Source organism: Hemiscyllium ocellatum, chromosome 7, assembly GCF_020745735.1.
Source record: "Hemiscyllium ocellatum isolate sHemOce1 chromosome 7, sHemOce1.pat.X.cur, whole genome shotgun sequence".
Taxonomy (NCBI): domain Eukaryota; kingdom Metazoa; phylum Chordata; class Chondrichthyes; order Orectolobiformes; family Hemiscylliidae; genus Hemiscyllium; species Hemiscyllium ocellatum.
In genome coordinates, this window is record NC_083407.1 from 72,043,214 (window position 1) to 72,062,825 (window position 19,612).

Sequence of the window (19,612 nt, forward strand, 5' to 3'; positions counted from 1 at the left end):
CTATGGGCATGAACCTTGAGGTCCCTCTGCTCTTGTACACCCCTCAAAGTTGCATCATTCAGCCTGTATTTTGTCTCTGTGTTTCTTCTTTTGCATTATCCCCTATTTCTCTGCAAAGAAATTCATCTGCCAGATGTCTCCCATTTTGCACAATTTGTCAGTGTCCTTCTGAAGTCACTCAGTGTCATCCTCACAATTCACTATTCTTTGTAGCTTAGCATTATTTGTAAATTCAGAGATTTTGCCCTTAATGCCTATGTTCAAATCATGTGTATAAATCAGAAAAAGGGTCCCAACACCGAAGCCTGCGAACACCACTGTCAACTTGTCTCCAATCTGAGAAATGCTCATCTGCACCTATCCTTTGTTTCCTAAGTTTTAGTCAACTTCTAGTTCATGCTGCCAAGGATCCATCCATCCCAAACATGATTAATTTGCTCACCAAACTGCATTGCAGCACTATATTAAATACATTCCATGTTTAGGAAAGATTTAACGTTTACAGAGTGAATATTTCACCAGTAGATCACAGGATAAAATTTGAGCTCATTAAATTTGGCTGCTTTGTGTATGATTAAAATCTAATTTTTGAATTGGTTTGAAGTTAGGCTTTTCTACCTTCACTGAAGTATTTAATGAAAAGCATCAGTTCTCTTGATTTATCTATGTGTTCTGGTATTTCTGTCAATACGAAATTGTGAAATAAAAACAAATTATTGGAAAAACTCCAGTCTGGCAGCATCTGAGGAGAGAAATCAAAAGTTGACCTTTTGGTTCCAGTGACCCTTCAGAACTGCACAGAACAGCTCTGAACATTGATCACTGGACCCAAAACATTAAATCTGGTTTTTCTTCAAAGATGCTGCCAGGCGTGTGTTTTTCCAGCAGTTTCTGTTTTATTTCCTGATTTCCAGCATCTGCAGTTCTTTTGGTGTTTTACGAAGTTATGAAATGTCTGTACCAAATTTGTTTCTTGATGCACACTCATGCTAACGCTCAGAAGGTATGACTTAATTAGATTAGATTCCCTACAGTATGGAAACGGGCCCTTCAGCCCAACCAGTCCACACCGACCTCCGGAGAGCAACCCACCCAGACCCATTTCCCTCTGCCTAATGCATCTAGCACTGTGGGCAATTTAGCATGACCAATTCACCTGACCTGCACCTCTTTGCTCTGTGGGAGAAAACCCACGCAGACATTGGGACAATGTGCCAACTCTACATTGACAGTCACCCGAGGCTGGAATCGAATCTGGGACTCTGGTGCTGTGAGCCAGCAGTGCTACACTACGGCACCGTGCCGCCCTTTAATGTTAAAGGATCTCATATTTCCTGATAAATGTTTCAACTGAAGTATGCAACGTTATGTACAAGACTTAATTTCAGTAAGAAAGGAAAACAGATTTGCATTTGTATGGAGTCTGTCATGTTGTGTAATTTACCAGCAATTTATAAAAGTGTGTAAAAAAAAGATTGGGCAGAACTTCAGAAGTTCATTGTGTTGGTAGGATTTCCCTGGAACACTGGCTTTTTTCATTGGATGGCTTTTTGATTTTCCTTTTTTTGTTGCTCAACATCAGCTGGTGCGCTTAAATGTTTTGAAAATCCTTTTGTATGTCATAACCATGCACTATCAAATGTTTTCAAGTCTTGAAAAAATAAGTTCAGCCTTACCTTGAAAGTTATACAGTGTTTAACCACATTGGATTAAGTGGGAAGATAGGACAGTTGAGAGAACATGTAAATCTTTGACTAAAGTCATCAGTTCCTTCAATCGCAAGCTATATGGAGTCACATTTCATAGAAACAGACTCTTCAGTCCAACCAATCTATTCTGAACATAATTCCAAACTAAACTAGTCCCACCTGTCTGCTCCTGGCCTCTCTCCCTCCAAACCTTTCCTATTGTTGTTCTTATCCAAGTGTCTTTCAGACATTGTAATTGTATCCACATTGGTCCACCACTTCGTCAGGAAGTTTATTCCACACACAAGCCACCCTCTGTGTAAAAACATTTGTCCCTCATGTTTTTTTTAAAATCCCTCTCCTCTTGCCTTAAAAAATGTGCCCCCTAGTCTTGAAATCACCCATCCTAGAGAAAAAACAACTGCCATTAATTCTATCTATACCTCCCATGATTTTATAAACTTTTATCAGGTCGCCTCCCAGCCACCTCCACTCCAGTGGGGGGGAGAAACATTCCCAGCCCATCCAGTTTTTCTTTATAACTCAAACCTGGCAACGTCCTGGTAAATCTCTTCTGAACCCTTTCTGGCTTAATAATATCCTGGCCTCGCCAATGTCTTGTGCAGCCTCAACATGACCTCCCAACTCATATATTCAGAGGCCTAAGCAGTGAAGCCAAGCATGCTAAATGCATTTTTAACCACCCTATATATATGTAATGCAAACTTCAAAGAATTATGTACCTCCACCCCTTGGTCTCTTAGGGCCTTGTGTAGTCTTGTGGAACAACCAGTAACTGTTTAAGCAAGGGATGCCCAATTTGACAAGTTGTGGAACTAAGTTTGTACCAGTCTCCTCCCAGGGCTTTGTGGAGCAGCGGTACTTTCCCTACCTTTGAGCCAGGAGGCCCAGGTTCAAGACTCACCTGCTTCAGAAGTATGCAATAACATCTCTGAACAAGTTGGTGAGAAAATGCTATGCCAACCTTCCATGTTCACTGCGATCTAATATCAGAAAAATTTCTCGAATTGCAAATAATACTATCCTACCATAAAGACAAGATATTTCTGTTAAAGATGGCGGCGCGGACAACAGCATTCGGCTCCTGAGTGCGGGGCTCAGCCGCTCATGGGCTTATGCAGCTGGTCCGGCTGCATCCACCCGGATTCATCTTTTCTCTCCAGTTCAGTAATGTTTCTATTTTTGTTTTGGTTGTCCTGGGGCATCCAGATGCTGGAGGCTGGGATCCTGCATATCTTCAACCCTGTTCCATCTCGGGTGGCGGCATTGAAACACCATCGAAAGGGGTGAATCAGAACTCTATTGGTCGAAATCCAGCATCAGAGAAGTGTAGGACGTATGCAAAATGGTCATGTCCAGCATGGAGGTGGTGGACAGAAGTGACAGCACCAATGGTGGCAGGAAAGTAGCACATTGCTGTGCTGTTGGGGGCAATGTTCAACAGCGGTAACTGGAGGAGCAGATGGGATGAAAGCTATGGAGAAGGAAAGATGAACTTTTGAAGATGTTTCAGTTTAAATCGGATCAATTTAATATTAATTTGTTCAGTATTTTACAATACATTTATTCATTAATTTACTGTGTAATTCAAGATCGTGCAGGGATGTAACAACATTATACACTTTTCACTGTAGCTAAGTACAAATAACAGCATTAAATAAATCTAAATTCTACAGGTGCTGGAAATCATAAACAAACAGAGAATGCTGGAGAAGCTCAGCAAGTGAGAACAGCATTTGTGGAGAGCGAGAGAAGCAGTTAATATTTTAAGTCCAGTATTACTTCTTTATAAAAGGTTCTGAACAGATTCTGATGAAGATGAGTTAAAACATTAACTCCTGTTTCTCTCTCCATGGATGCTGCCAGACCTCCAACGTTTCTCCAGCATTCTGTGTTTGCATCACCCTCCCATATTCTCTTGTTTGATAGTTTACATTTTCTACAATACATGAATAGACCATCACAGGTCTCCATTTATTCAATGAGCTATTGAGCAATGTTGACATATGCTGTATCAATTTGTGTAGTGTGTGAAGAACACAAGCTGCTGAAATGAGTAACTACTGTTTTCTGAGTCTTAAGTTGTCAGGATGGCAAAAGATTATGGAAACCAGCAATTTTTACTGTCATTACAGAAAATAATTTTTTCCATCGCCAGCAGAGCTGAATATTGAATTGTCCACTACTTGCACCTTGGTAGGCCATCAAATTATGCAAAACCAAGACAAACTGTTAGGATCCCTATTTTAACTATGGAGTAATAACAAAAACACCACCTTTAGGCTGACTGAACATCACAGGACAGGACATAGAACAGATAGAACATAAAAAAAGTACAGCACAGAATAGGCCCTTCAGCCCACTATGTTGTGCCAAGGATTAATCCGAATAGAAAATAAAATAATCTTACCTACACACCCCTCAATTCACTGCTCTCCACGTGCATGTCCAGCAGTCACTTAAATGTCCCTAATGACTCTGCTTCCACCACCACTGCTGGCAACGCATTCCATGCATTCACAACTCTGTGTAAAGAACCTACCTTTGACGTCTCCTCTCTACCTTCCTCCTAACACCTTAAAACTATAACCCTTCGTGGCAGTCTATCTTGCCCTGGGCCAAAGTCTCTGGTTATTGATCTATCTATGCCTCTCATTACCTCAATCAGATCACCTCTTTCCCTCTTCCTCTCCAGAGAGCTTAGTCAACCTTTCTTCATAAGACAAGCCCTCCAGTCCAGGCAGCATCCTGGTAAACCTTTTTTTACAACCTCTCCAAAGCCGCTGCATCTTTCCTATAATAAGGTGACCAGAACTGGATATAATATTCCAAGTGTGGTCTCACCAGGGTTTTGTAGAACTGCAGCAAAACCTCGCGGCTCTTAAACACAATCACCCTGTTAATGAATGCCAAAGCGCTATGTGCTATCTTAACAGCCCTATCCACTTCGGTGACAACTTTGAGGGAACTATGCACTTGAGCACCAAGATCTCCGTGTTCCTCCACACTGCCAAGAATCCTGTCTTTAATCCTATATTCAGCATTCGAGTTCGACCTTCCAAATCACTTCACATTTATCCAGGTTGAACTCCACCTACTGTTACTCAACCCAGCTCTGCATCCTGTCAATGTTGCGTTGCAGCCTGCAACAGCCCTCGATACTATCAACGGCACCGCCAACTTTTGTGGCATCAGCAAATTTTCAAACCCACCCCTGAACCTTCTCCACCCAAGTCATATATAAAAAGTACAAAGAGCAGAGGCCCAAGAACAGAACTCTGCGGGGCAACACTCACCACTGACCTCCAGGCAGAATACTTGCCATCTACAACCACTCTCTGCCTTCTGTCAGCCAAACAATTTTAAATCCAGAGAGCCAAATTCCCCTGTATCCCACAAGTCCTAACTTTCTTAATGAGCCAACCATGGGGAACCTTATCAAATGCCTTGTTGAAGTCCACGTACACCACACCCACTGCCTGACCTTCGTCAACCTGTCTTGTCACCTCCTTGAAGAGCTCAATAAGATTTGTGAGGCCTGATTTGTCCCTCACAAAGCCATGCTGACTGCTTTTAATCACACTGCTTTTCCAAATAGTCATAAATTCTATCCCTCAGAATTCTTTCTAAAACCTTGCTGACCACAGACTTAAGACTGGCTGGTCTGTAATTGCTAGGGATTTCCCTCTTACCCTTCTTGAAAAGAGGTATAACATTCGCCTCCCTTCAATCCTCTGGTACAACTCCTGTGGAGGGTGATGAAACAAAGATCCTCCAGTGGCATGGCAAGCTCCTTTCCTGCTTCCAAGAACAACCAAGGATGAATCGGGTCTAAATTTCCATCACATCAACTTCCTCAATCTCGATCTGTTCAAGCCTGTTTCCTGGCTCCTCAAAGTTCTCATTCACAACAAGATCCCTTTCCTTAGTGAAAACTGAAGCAAAAAAACTCATTTAGGGCTTCCCCTATCTGCTCCGACTCCACGCACAAGTTCCCAATGCTGTCCCTAACCGGCCCCAACTTCTCCCTGATCATTCTATTCTTCCTCACGTATAAGTAAAATGGCTTTGGGTTCTCCCTAGTCCTTCCTGGCTCTTCTAGGTTCGTTTTCTGAGCTCCTTTCTAGTAAGTCTCTAATCCTGTAGAGCTGGGCTAGATCCTTGTGTCCTCCACCTTACGTAAGCTGCCTTCTTCCTTTTGACGAGAAGCTCCTCTGTTCTCATCATCCAGCGCTCCTTAATCTTACCCTTCTTGTCTGTCTCAGGTGAACAAATTTATGCATCACTTGCAACAACTGTTCCTTAAACATTCTCCACATGTCTGTTGTGCCCTTTCTGTGGAACATTTGCTCCCAATCTGTACTTCCCAAATTATGATAGCGTCATAATTTATTTTTCCTCAGTTAAATATCTTCACATGATAACTGCTCTTTTCCCTCTCCATGTTAAGTGTGAGGCAGTTGTGGTCACTGTAGCCAAAGTGTTCTCCCACAACGGGATCTGACACCTGCCTTGACTCATTGTCGAGCACCAAATCCAAAATGGCTCCTCCCCTCATCGGTCTGTCGACATGCTGAGTAAGGAAACCCTCTTGAACACACCTGACACAAACTGGTCCACCCAAACCATCTGCACAGGGAAATTTGAAGTCACCCATAACAGTAACCCTGCGACATCTGCATTTTTCCAAGATCTGCTGGCCTAGGAGTTCTTCGATCTCCCTACTGCTATTAGAGGGTCTGTAGAAAACCCCCAATGAGGTCGCTGCTCCCTTGCTGTTCATAACTTCCACCCATGCTGACTCAGTAGACAAACCTTCCTCAACAACCTTCATCTCTGCAACTGTGATGCATGCTCTAGTGAGCAATGCTACACCCCCTCACCTTTTTTTTCCCCCTCCCTGTTCTTTTTAAATGTTCTAAACCCTGGAACATCAAGCAACCATTCCTGCTCCTGTGAAATCCACGTCTCCCTTATGACCACAAAATCATAGAGCAGTACTTAAGACTAAGTTCATCACTCTTATTTCTGACACTCCTTGCATTAAAGCAGACACACTTTAACTGATTCCTTTGTTTAATCACATCTCTGTTAGATTCACTACATCGTGTCACTGCCCCATCTACAACACCTCCCCTCTCAGATATGTAGGTCTGGTTCCCACCCCCGTGTCAAACTAGTTTAAACCCTCCCAAACCACACGAACAAATCTCCTACCCAGGACATTTGAGCCCCTCCAGTTCAGGTGCAACTCGTCCTTTGTGTACAGGTCCCACCTTCCCCATAGGCATCCCAATGGTCTGAGTATCCGAAGCACACCCTCCTGCACCCGCTGTGCAGCCACATGTTTTTTTTTGTAGATATTTTTATTGAAATTTAACATTTTTGCAAATTTACAAAAATAAACAAAACTCTCAAATACAAACATTGATGTACAATTAAATCATATATACAATAGTCATAATTTAACAAAGAAAAGAGAAAGAAAGAAAACAAAAAAAGAAAAAAAGAAACGAAAAAAGAAAGAAAAAAAAACTCAACTTTCTACTAATCTAACCTATAACTAACCAGAGTGTATACCTAAGTCTCTTACATGCTCGGAATGTATAAACATCAAATATAATAAACCCGTATTCGCGCAGGATTCCTCTCCCAAGGGGCCCCGGAGCAGCCTGGTCTGAAATCTTCACTAAATAAAAGCCCTTGTTAGGATAGCCGAAATATCTGCATTTATATAATTCAAAAAGGGCTGCCATATTTTAAAAAATAATTCAGTCTTTCGGTGCACCATATTTGTGAGGAAGTCAAGGGGGATATATTCCATAATTAATCTGTGCCAATTTGAAAGTCCAGGGGGGCCCTCAGCCACCCAGTTCACCAAAATATTTTTCCTTGCACAGAAAGAGAGAATAGAAAATAGTCTCTTCCCATGCATATCCAGAGATGAGAGGTTCGAAAAGCCCAAAAGGAGAGATACAGGGTCCACCCTAATTTCCATTCCTAAAATTTCTGTCAGGGTATTTGCCACTTTAGTCCAGTATCTGCGGATTTTCTGACAAGTCCACAGACAATGTGCAAGAGTACCCACCTCTATTTTGCATTTGGGACACATTGGAGATGCTCCTGCCTTAAATTTTGCCAGTCGAGCCGGAGCTATATGGGCCCTATGAAGTATCTTTAGTTGGATAGCCTGAGTTCTGTTACAGATAGCAATTCTTCTAGCATTTTCCCAAATGTCATTCCACATATCCTCAGAGATTTCTAGCCCCAAGTCCTGCTCCCATGTTTTAAGCAGGTCATCCATGTCTCCTGAGACTCCAACATGTAGCAAATGGTATATAGTACTAACGGAGGATGCCCCCGCTGGTCGTAAGACATTACGTTCTCTGTCTGATTTATAAAGACTATCTATTAATGTAGTCTTCCTCTGTATATAATCTCGAACTTGGAAGTATCGAAAGAGATCCCCATTAGGTATTCCGAATTTCAGACGCAGCTGCTCAAAGGATATCAGGATCCCATCTTTAAATAGGTCCCCTAAGCATGAGATGCCCCTGGATCTCCAGAGTTTAAAGGTGGCATCTGTAATCCCCGGTTGGAATCCCCATGCGCCTACTATTGGTGCATGGGGGGATGTTTTATGTGAGTTACCCTCATTTTGCCGCATTATATTCCAGGCCTTAATTGTGTTTAATATTATGGGATTTTTACAGTGGTCTGTAATGATTTTCCTCTTATCTGAAAATAAAAGGTTAATAAGTGGGTACTTTACTTGGGAGGCTTCGATATCCAGCCAAATTGATTGTGGATCAGATGAAACCCAATCAGCTATGTAACTTAGTAGGGAGCTTAACTGATATTTCCTAAAGTCTGGGAAGTCCAGTCCTCCCCTTACCTGTGGAAGCTGTAGCTTCTTCAGCTTAATAAGGGGCCGTCTATGGTTCCAAATAAAGGAGCCCAACCAGCCATATAATTTACGTAGGGCTAGCCTTGGCAGCATCAACGGGAGCATTCTCATAGGATATAAGAGACGGGGCAGAACATTCATTTTAATTAATGCTATTCTCCCTAGCCAGGAAGTCGGAAGGTCTCTCCATCGCTGGAGGTCCTGCCTTATCCTTTCCATTAATTGTACAAAATTAGCCCTATACAGCTGATCAAATACTGGCGTGATAAAAATACCTAAATATAAGAAGCCCTCCAGGGACCAACGGAAGGGAAAAGGGGATCCGTCCATTAAGTGGGGTATCATAGCCAGACCACCCATTGGCATGGCTTCCGATTTTGAAAAATTAATTTTATAGCCTGAGAATGCACTAAATGTATTAATAACTTGAATTAGACGAGGCACTGACATTAAAGGATTACTGAGGAATAAGAGAACGTCATCTGCATAGAGGGTAATTTTGTGTTTACCTGTACCAATCCTCGGGGCTGTTATATTAGGATCAGTCCGGATGGCTTCTGCTAATGGTTCGATTATCAGTGTAAACAACAATGGTGAGAGAGGACATCCTTGACGGCAGCCCCTACCCACACTGAAGCCATCCGATCTTAACCCATTAGTAATAACAGCTGCTTTGGGGTCATTATACAATGTTGAAACCCATTTGGTAAACACCTGTCCAACGCCAAACCTTTCCAATGTGTAAAATAAATATGACCATTCAACCCTATCAAATGCCTTTTCCGCATCCAATGAAATTACTACTCCTGGTATCTTTCCCTGATGACAGGCTTGGATCATATTCAAGACCCTTCTGATATTATTGGATGATCTGCGGCCCTTAATAAATCCCGTCTGGTCCTCCTTTATAATATATGGCAGTACCCTTTCTAGTCTTAGTGCTAACATTTTTGAGAGAATTTTAAAGTCTACATTTAGTAAGGATATTGGTCTGTAAGATGCACAATCTTCTGGATCTTTTCCTTTTTTGAGGATAAGAGAAATATTTGCTTCTTTCAGCGTGGGCGGGAGACAGACCTGACTATGCGCAAAATTATACATATCCATAAGTGGGTCAACCAATATTCCTGTAAATTCTTTATAGAATTCAGCTTGAAAACCATCCGGGCCCGGTGCTTTTCCGCTCTGAAGTTGCCTAATTGCCTCAAGTATTTCTTGGACTGTTAAAGGGGTATTTAGGGCCGACACCTGTTCCGGAGTCAGGCCCGGGAAGGTCAAATTTTGAAAAAATGACTGCATCCTCCTAATCCTATCTTCACAATCCTGCGATCTATATAGTTCAGAATAAAATTCTTTAAAGGTCGCATTGATCTTTTTATGATCATGAGTCAGGGTACCTGTACTTTCCTTGATGGTGGGAATAGTTTGAGGGGCTTTCTTTTTCTTTGCAAGAAATGCTAAGTATCTACCCGGTTTGTCGCCATATTCATATAATCTTTGTTTCGCAAATAATATTTCCCTTTTAGCCGTTTGAGTAAGCGCGGTGTTTAAAGCTGTCCTAAGAGCTGTAATCCTCTGCAATTTTGTGATAGAAGGTCTATCAGCGTATGCTGTTTCGGCTGCTTTTAGGCGAGCTTCGAGCAGACGCTGTTGCTCTCCCTTCATTTTCCTCTGGGTCGCTGAATAGGAGATGATCAAACCTCGTGCATAAGCTTTGATGGTCTCCCACATCATTGACGGATTGCTAGCCGTACCAGTATTAATTTCTAAAAAAGTTTTAAGTTCTTGGGAGAAGTACTTTAAAAATTTGCTATCTTTTATCAGGAAGGGGTCCATACGCCAATGCCGAGCAGATGTCCCATTGTTCTTTACCTTAGTTTCCATGTATACAGCGGCATGGTCAGAGATTGCTATAGTACCTATTTTACAGGTTGCTATAGAGTTTAGAAAAATCGATGGGGCAAAAAACATATCAATTCTTGTGTGACATTTATGTGGATTAGAGTAGAAAGAAAAATCTCTACCCTGTGGATGGAGACATCTCCATACATCTACCAATCCTAATTCTTTATTCAGGTCCGCCAGTTGTCTAGATCTGGGAGATACTCCAGCGGCACTCTTGGGAATCCTGTCTATTTCCGGATCCATAATACAATTAAAGTCTCCCCCTATAATTGTATGACGGGCACCAAAGGCCATCAGTTTTGAAAAAGCTTCCGTTATGAATTTAAAGGGGTGTGCCGGGGGGCAGTATACATTTAAGATCCCATATTCCTCTCCATTTATGAGGGCTTTAATCAAAATATATCGTCCAGATTCGTCTTTTATCTGATTTAGAATTTTCAAAGGGAAGTTCTTCCGGACAAGGATAACGACTCCCCTGCTTTTTGAATTAAAAGAGGAAAAAAAGGCCTGATCAAATCCGCCCTGTCGTAATTTTAAGTGTTCTTTATCCGACAGGTGTGTCTCCTGTAGGAGAGCTATATCAACTCTCTCCTTCTTAAGATTTGATAATATTTTCTTCCTTTTAACTGGCGAATTACTCCCCCTGACATTCCAGGTGCACCACTTAACCGACTGTTCAGCCATAATCATCTGGACAGATCCGAGACCCCTCGGGAGGGGAAACCCTATCTAGAACATCCCGAGCATGGAGCATACAAGATTTACAAAAGTAAAGACTCTCTGATACACTCAAAACAATATAACAAAAAACTCTTTCTAAGTATAAAAAATATCAAACATTCCGAATTGGAGATTTTCTCCCTTGTTCCCAGGGAGCGTCACTTCCTCTCCCACAGTCCATCTTACCCTCTTCCAACCAGTGCCCCACCCTTGACCCAGGTGTTCCTCAATAAAATGAGGAGAATTCAAATATAATATAAAGCGAGAGTTAACAGTGAACACCCCACCCCCACCCACACCCACATCTAAATATATTTGGGAATATTAATACCATATATAACTATAAGATTACAATCTCAACATGTAATACTTAAATATAATACCACAAAATAACTGGGGAAAGAAAAACAACCCCGCTCCTAAAAACAGAAGTAAAATAGAATAAGGTAACCACCTCTCCCCATCAACATTAACCAAACGCCCCAACATATATATATATACATACACACATAGGGGGAAAGATAAGAAAAGATGAAGGGATGTAAACCAAAATAATGGGAAAGGCAGACCAGCGTCCACAATCTCTTACAGTTTATTTAAGAGAGTCCAAGAATTCCTTAGCCTTCTCCGGTGATCCGAAGTTATATATGGATCCTTCGTGGCTAAGGCGTAGCGTTGCTGGATATCGTAAGGAGTACTGGATATTTAAGTCCCTTAAATGCTTCTTCGCCTCATCGAATGCCTTCCTCTTTCGGACCAAAGCTGGGGAGAAGTCCTGGAACAGCATGATCCTGGATCCTTTGTGGATCATAGCTTGGGGATCTTTTCCCAGATTTCTTGAGGCTTCCAGGAGCATCTGCCTCTCCCTATAGCTCTGCAGCTGGAACAGGACCGGGCGTGGGCGCTGGGTTGAGCCGGGCCCATGTACTGTGACCCGGTAGGCCCATTCTACCCTTACCTGGCCTGATCCATTATGCAGACTTAAAAGTTGTGGCAGCCAATGCTCTAAGAATGCTGTCAGCTGACCTCCCTCTTCCTGCTCGGGCAGGCCCACCAACCGAATATTTTTTCTACGACATCGATTTTCGAGGTCATCAATGTGGTTTTCTAGGCTCTGGACTCGATTCTCGAGAAAACGGATGTGGTCGGCTGTTGATTTTATCCCAGTCTCTGAGGCTGCGGCCTTCGACTCCACCTCTCTGACTCGGCACTCCAATTCCTGAATGTCTCTGCCCTGCTTCTGCAGCTCGGCTGATAGTGCTTCTCTGCTCTGCCGAGACTCATCGATAAAAGCATCAATCTTCGCCTCCCACCTGGCAAACATCTCCTCAAAGCTCATCTTCATTGGTAAATCTCCTGAAGTAGCTGAAGATACCTTTGTTGCAGCTGAAGAGGGAGAGGGTGGGGGAGGGGTCCCTGCTTTCTTAGAGCCGCCTGTTCCCTTCCCTTTACTCATTTTCCAGCTAGTATTAGACTATTTAAATGTACTAATAGGTAACTAAGGTTAACAACTATTATAAATGGTTTAGTGAGTGTGGTGGGGGTGGATAGCCCACTTTTCCCAAGTTTTGGGTAGAGCACTGTGGACTCAGTCTTGCTGGGTCGCCGCCATCTTGGATCCCCGTGCAGCCACATGTTAAGCTGCACTCTGTGCCTGTTCTTCACTTCACTATCGCGTGGTACAGGTAGCAAACCTGAGAACACTACTTGTCCTGCTCTTCAGCTTCCAATCAAGCTCTCTGTAGTCACTTTTCAGATCCTTAATCCTTTTCCTGGCTATATCCTTGGCGTCAATATGTACCACGATTTCTAGCTGCTCCCCCTCCCCCTTGAGAATCCTGCCAACCTGATCAGCGACATCCCACACCCTGGCAACGGGGATATAACGTACTTTCCGGGAGTTCCATTCCAGACCACAAAATCTCCTGTCAATCCTTTAAGGTATTGAGTCCCCTACCACTAGCGCTTTTCTGTTCTCGCCCTTTCCCTTCTGAGCCTCAGTACCAGATACCTGACAACTATGGCTTTCCCTTGGTAGGTTGTTGCCCACCAGCAGTATTCAAAACTGTATACTTATTGCTGAGGGGAACGGCAACAGAGGATCTTGCTGTGTGTGTCGGTTCCCTTTCCTCCCCCTGACTGTAACCCAACTGTCCTTAACCTGCGCCTGAGGAGTGACAACCTTCCTATACATCCCCTCAAATTTTCCCTCCGCCTCCCAGAGGATCCACAGTTCCTTCGTCACCAGCTTCAGTTCCCTAACTCGGTTTTCGAGGAGCTGGAGTTGGGTGCACTCCCCACAGGTCTGATTGGTAGAGATGTGTGATGTCTCTCACCTGCCACATTCTGCGGGAGGAACATGCGACTGCCCTATCAGCCATACTCCGCTAATCTGAAAGCCCACACAGGACGAAACAAGAAAGAGAAAAAAAACCTGAAGAACTTGCTGAGTTTACAGACTCTTATTAAGGTTAGAGGAGGTGGGTCGGAGGAAGACCTATAGTGTCGGGTCTCGAGTTTAGAGCGCACCTACTTAAAAAAACAATCACTTACCCTTCCTGGCAGTCCTTGCTTCTCTCTGCCCTCTCTCCTCGCCACTCTGTCAAAAATGAAGGCCTGACTCCTGAGGTAAGTCCCTTTTTAAGTGAGAAAACTTAACCTTCCAAGCAGTCCTTGCTTCTCTCCGCCCCCGCTCCTCACCACTCTGTTTAAAAAAAATGACACCGTCAGTTCACTCATCATAAAATGCAATGCAGTGATGTGAACTGAAAGCTAATTTAATGAAATGCAGGTTGTGTTGCATGAAATTTCTTTCACAGTGCCATCACTTTCTATGGCACTCTGTGGCATCAACTTCCAAAGGCAGCAGTGCACCAATGGAATCATGTACTGACAAGTTTCAGGTTGTACATAACCATTTGACTTGGCTTGTATCAGCCCTCTGTTACAAATTTACCATGGTGTCATTCTAGCAGGCTGTATTGCTCTCTTGACTCTTTATTGGCCTAAATCTTCCAAAGACCTGACAGTCAGTGTCAATTTGGAGGCTTACTGTCAGTGTTTGTGAAGAGCACTGTGGGAGAAAATGGGATTTTTGACAGGCTTCCTTTTGTCATTTCTTTCAAACACACTGAAATTTTGGAACGATCTGACAACCTGATAAAGAAATTTACCATGAAGAGATGTTGCCGAGAATGGAGAGTCTAAATTATAAGTAGAGACAGGAACTTTCTCACTGGAGCGTAGGAGATTGAGAGATGATCTTAAAAAGGTTTATAAAGTAATGGCAGGTATCTTTTCCCAAGGGTGGGGGATTTCAAGATGTGGAGATTTTAAGATGAGAGGAGAAAGATTTAAAAAAAGACATGGGGGCATTTTTTTTTACACTGAGTGGAATGAACTTCCCAAGGAAAGGTAGGTGCGGGTATATGATTTAAAAGACGTTCCGTTAAGTATATGAATAAGAAATGTTTGGAGGGCCATGGACCAGGAGAAGGCAGGTGGCACTATTTTAGTTTGGGATTATGGTCAGCATGAATTAATTGGACTGGCTGAAGGGTCTGTTTCGATACTCTATGATTCCAATTTTGACTGCATATGGAATCAATGGGAATTGTTGCACTTCAGGTTTTGGAACTTATGGGTGGATGGGGATGCTAATTACTAACATTTGTAGGATTAGGTTCTACTTAAGGTTACTTATAATTATCAAGTTTTTTAAGCTTTGAATATTAAACACCAGTTGCATCATACAGCATACATATTGTGACAAAATTCTGTGCCATTACTGCATAATTTAAACACATTTCAGAGCGCGAAGGGGAATTAGGAGGTGTGATCAAAAGCTTGATCAAATCTTGGTTTTCATGAACCACCTTTTAACAGAGAGAGAAAGAAATGCAGAGAAGCAGCAACGTTTTTGGCATAGTAGAGAGTACAGCATGGTGGCACATGGCTCTGCCATCAACGATTGAGAAATGGAAGGGAACCAGATGCATAAAAGACTGAAATCGGGTATAGAATTCAATGAGTGGGTGTCGGGTTGGCGAGGATTGCAACATATAATGCTGTTAAGCCAAAGATTTAGTGCAGTAGGGATTGCAGAGCTAGTTTATATCCTTGATGACATTAGTGAAGACTGAGATTTGGTACAGGATCGGATAAGTACAAAAATCTTTTGGACACTTTGGAATTTTGGAAGGTTGTTCGCGAAAGGCCATGAAGGAACGAAGGAAATTTATCAGAAAAACAATTGAGGTAATGGGGTAAAATAGACAATGTTGTACCAATGAAAGGAATGGACTTTGATAGAAAGAATTTAAGTTATGAAACCCAGAATGTGTAATGTAATGTGCAACATTTGGTGCTCGGTAATTTTTCTGAACTTGTGCAGAGTTTGTCCATTATGTCTGTCTATTATGAACACATCATTTGAAACTTGATCACTATTTCTGTTTATTGTGCAAGGTGTTGCAGTCCTGTCTAGTTGTATAAGATATCACATGCAAACAACGCCTTGATACAAGATAGTTCTTATGAGTTTTTGCAAGTAATATGTTTAATATACTTTCAATGAATTTATTTCAGTGCTGGTCCAAAAGGCGACAATATATATGAGTGGCGATCTACCATACTAGGTCCTCCTGGTTCAGTTTATGAGGGAGGTGTTTTTTTTCTGGACATCACTTTCTCATCTGATTATCCATTCAAACCACCAAAGGTAATTCTTCATGTTACATTATCTAAATACATTTCGAATAGTTTTGAGTGGTTGGCTGTGCGAAATTCTAAATGATGTGTGAATGTTTATCCCAGAGCTTCAAAAGCTTTTTCTCTCTGTGACCCCATACAAAGCTTGAAAATTGCTGTAACCCCTCATTGAAAACTGCAACATGGAGGGGGAGGCAGAGAAGATCTTGGGATCGGAAGCAAAGATAATTGACAGTTTCGGATTGTTAGGATGGGAGAGGGACATCTTTGTGGCACCCATTGTCTTGGATCTCACAACCTCATAATTTTAGCTTGTCGTCCCACCTCCACCTTGGAAACCCTAATCAAGCTTTCCTACATTCTAAGGGTCTTTCTATCACATGCCTCTGTATCATATGTAACAAGACCATGTCATTGTAATTGTTTTAGAAGATAAGGTTCATTAAAAAAAAATTCCCTTGGCTTAATTTGATGAAGTTCTGTATAATGTTATTTATCCTTTGTTTTCTGATTTTATTTCCCATCTTGCATCGCAGTTCTTATGCAAAATTAATCAAATTCCTGCAACACTTACCTTTGGTTTTGCAGCTTTCACTATTAGTTCTTAGTGATGTTTTATAATTAAAGTTGATTAGTTTTTAAGTTCCAACAAGCTCTAAATTAGAATTCTGAAGAAATGAAGGGACCTAATTGGCTCATTATAACTGTGCGAGCTCTATGTATTAATTTATTCTCATTCTAATTGGCATTTCCTGTATGGAATTACACTTTTCAAAGCACTATGACATTTTATGTACCTTATCTAATTGCTACAGATGGCTTCAGTAAGCAAGGCATAGTTCTGTCTGAGGTGGGGATCCTATGCCTGTCCCTATAAGTAGCCTACTGTATAGAAATGCTGGCCCACTTACCTGATCAGTCTCTGAAGAGATGTACCCAATACATCATTATCACCTTTATAAACACCAGAGATTAAAATGTTAGTTTGAGAGAGTCCAGGCGTGTGCTTTTCTGGTCAGAATTTTATTCTAACACGCTCTCAATCTAACACCATACGTCACTGATTGCTTGTTTCGCATTTTTGGCCATATAGGTTCTCACCCAATTACACCAAATCATCACTTGATCCTCAGTTCTCCATGGCTTCAGGCATCCCTGTCAGACCTTACTAGATATCAACAATCCATACGTTATCATCTGTTTTATTTCTTTACAAATTCTAATAGCTATGTGTGAATTTCTGTTAATTTATATTTTGTTTCAATAAAATGCTGGTTATGCTGTAATCAGTTATCTGTGTGGAAGTTGAGATTGCATTCCAAATATGGCATATGTGCAATTCATTCCACAACTGTTTTACTTCCTGTGGTTTGAGAGATTAGTTTAGCTTGAAAATTGAAAACTTCTACTGCCACTATCTCTTTGCAATGAGCAGGCTTCGCATCCCTTCATTCCTTTCCGCTTCAGTCTATTTTCCTCCTTCTCAGGGTTGTTTATCCTGTTCCTTTTCAAACCAAATTAAGACGAGGTATTGACCAAATTTATGGACAACTGTGTCAGCATTGACAAACGTATTAAATGTTCGGTTTGCTATAAAGAACTATTCTTCACATTTACGTGTTATCTTTAGGTAACTTTCCGGACCAGAATCTATCACTGCAATATTAACAGTCAGGGAGTAATCTGTCTGGACATCTTGAAAGACAACTGGAGCCCAGCTCTGACCATTTCAAAGGTTCTACTTTCTATTTGCTCACTCCTGACAGACTGTAATCCAGGTAAGAAAATTAGGACCTAAGTAATTACACTTCATAGCTTGTTTATTTGAGAAATTTTTCAGTCATGTATTTGTGGAGCAGGTCATATTGTAACTCTGGCATTTTCAAATTAAATTGAAAATGTATGGCATTGCAGTTAGACTCAATAGTCCCATTTATTTGCCTTGAACTGTTCAGTTGATCCTCAATCCCTCCAGTGCCTTGTCTCTCCAGAAGGTGGCCTCTTTTGTTCCTTCTACAATACATTAGTGGCCTTCAATATTAACTTTTCAGGATTTTTATTTTTTACAAATTCAATCCAATATGCTTGCTTTTAAATTTCTAATGGGTGGTTGCACCTCCTAATAGTCCAAGTATTGTGTTTAAATTTGATTACCTCAAAGTTGCTTCCAAAGAAAGATTCTGCTTCCTTTCTGTGTACGAAGTATTTGTTATCTTTTGCTTCGACATAACATAAATAGCATTAATATCCTTTTATTATAACTCATTTTACAGGAACTTGAACATTTACCATACAAAAGGTGACCCATTATATCTGTCAGCTCATTGTAAGGGCAAATGAACAAGCCCTTCTTCCCTAATTTGTTTTCTACAGTCCTGCACACATATTTCTTCTCAGGTGCTTATCCAGTTTCCTTTTGAAAACCAGTTTGAATCCTCTTCCACCAACCATCGATGCAAACACTGCAGGGCATTCTAAGTTAACATCAGTTCCCCCAGATTCTATCATAATATGAACACATTTTGATGCTGGAGAAGTAGTATGACTCTAGACTGAGGTAAGCTGGCAACTGAGCACTTTGCGAGAGAATGGGGTGAAGAGCTGTGACAGAGTGTATTGATCAGATTTTTGGTGAAATTTGGAGAAAAGTAGGTGAGTCACCAGGAGGGAGAGAATTGAAAAATCAGCAGTGATTTTTTTTCTTCTTTCCCTAACACCCCCTCTCTCCTCACTCACTCTCTCTCTCACACACACACACACACACACACACACACACACACACACACACACACACACACACACACACACACACACACACCTTATAATGAACATTCAGTCAGCATCATTGCTTTTCAGAGGTGAGGTAGCTTGGACTTCATGGTTGATCTTTTTTTTAAACTTGTAATGGGTCAGTTGACTCTTGTCAAATAGTGTTCAAAACTGGTTTATTTTCATTTATCCATATTTCATTGTGAGGTGATGTTTAGCTCAAGCCAGTTATGGTGAAACATTTCATTTGTAGGTATGGGTCTGATGGTTTTTAGTGAACTTACAACTGAAATTCATAAAGCCCCTGCCTGCTTCTACAAAATTTCTTGCTACCCAGTATGAAATACCAAAATATACTGCAAAGCTAGGATTGTTGGCACAATTTACAATGAATATAGCATTTTTTCATAGGAGGGATGTTGGGTGTACCAGGATTTTGCAAAGGGATGTGTCTGCAGATTACAGATTCTGAAATTGGCTCCCATACTGCTGTCAGCATCATTGATCTAGATACCAGAGTTTGCCTCTTTGCATTTCCAAGTTAGTTTCTTTCTCAGCACCAGACCTTTGATCTACAAGTTTGGATCTCTGGTCAAGTATTAATAAGGGAATTTAGAATTTCTCGAAGCTTAACCTCTGCAATAAAAATGTTTTTTCCCAAACTGGTGTGGTCATGATACGTTCCACAGTAAATATGGAAATGTGTTTTCTAGCTTGTACATTTTTTCTATATTTATTGGTTTTAAAAAAACTTTTGCAAGCTACATGTTGTGCAATATGTCTTGGACCACCTAAAAATAGATGAATCACTATTTGTAGCAGTTGGCCAGTTTTATGATCTGAGAGGTTGTAATTGCAACACAATAACAAAGTTAACACATTTTGCCTTTGG

At 41.4% G+C, this 19,612-nt stretch overlaps 1 protein-coding gene across 3 annotated transcripts in view; it reads left to right on the forward strand.

Annotated features, from left to right (window-relative positions):
• Positions 1 to 19,612, forward strand: part of ube2e3 (ubiquitin-conjugating enzyme E2E 3 (UBC4/5 homolog, yeast)) — a 139,000-nt gene that overhangs the window by 93,481 nt on the left and 25,907 nt on the right. For all 3 annotated transcript variants that reach the window (XM_060827337.1, XM_060827335.1, XM_060827336.1), the window contains exons 4-5: positions 15,829 to 15,961; positions 17,582 to 17,729. In XM_060827337.1, coding sequence (XP_060683320.1) covers positions 15,829 to 15,961; positions 17,582 to 17,729 — 281 coding nt within the window. The remainder of the gene's footprint in view (positions 1 to 15,828; positions 15,962 to 17,581; positions 17,730 to 19,612) is intronic.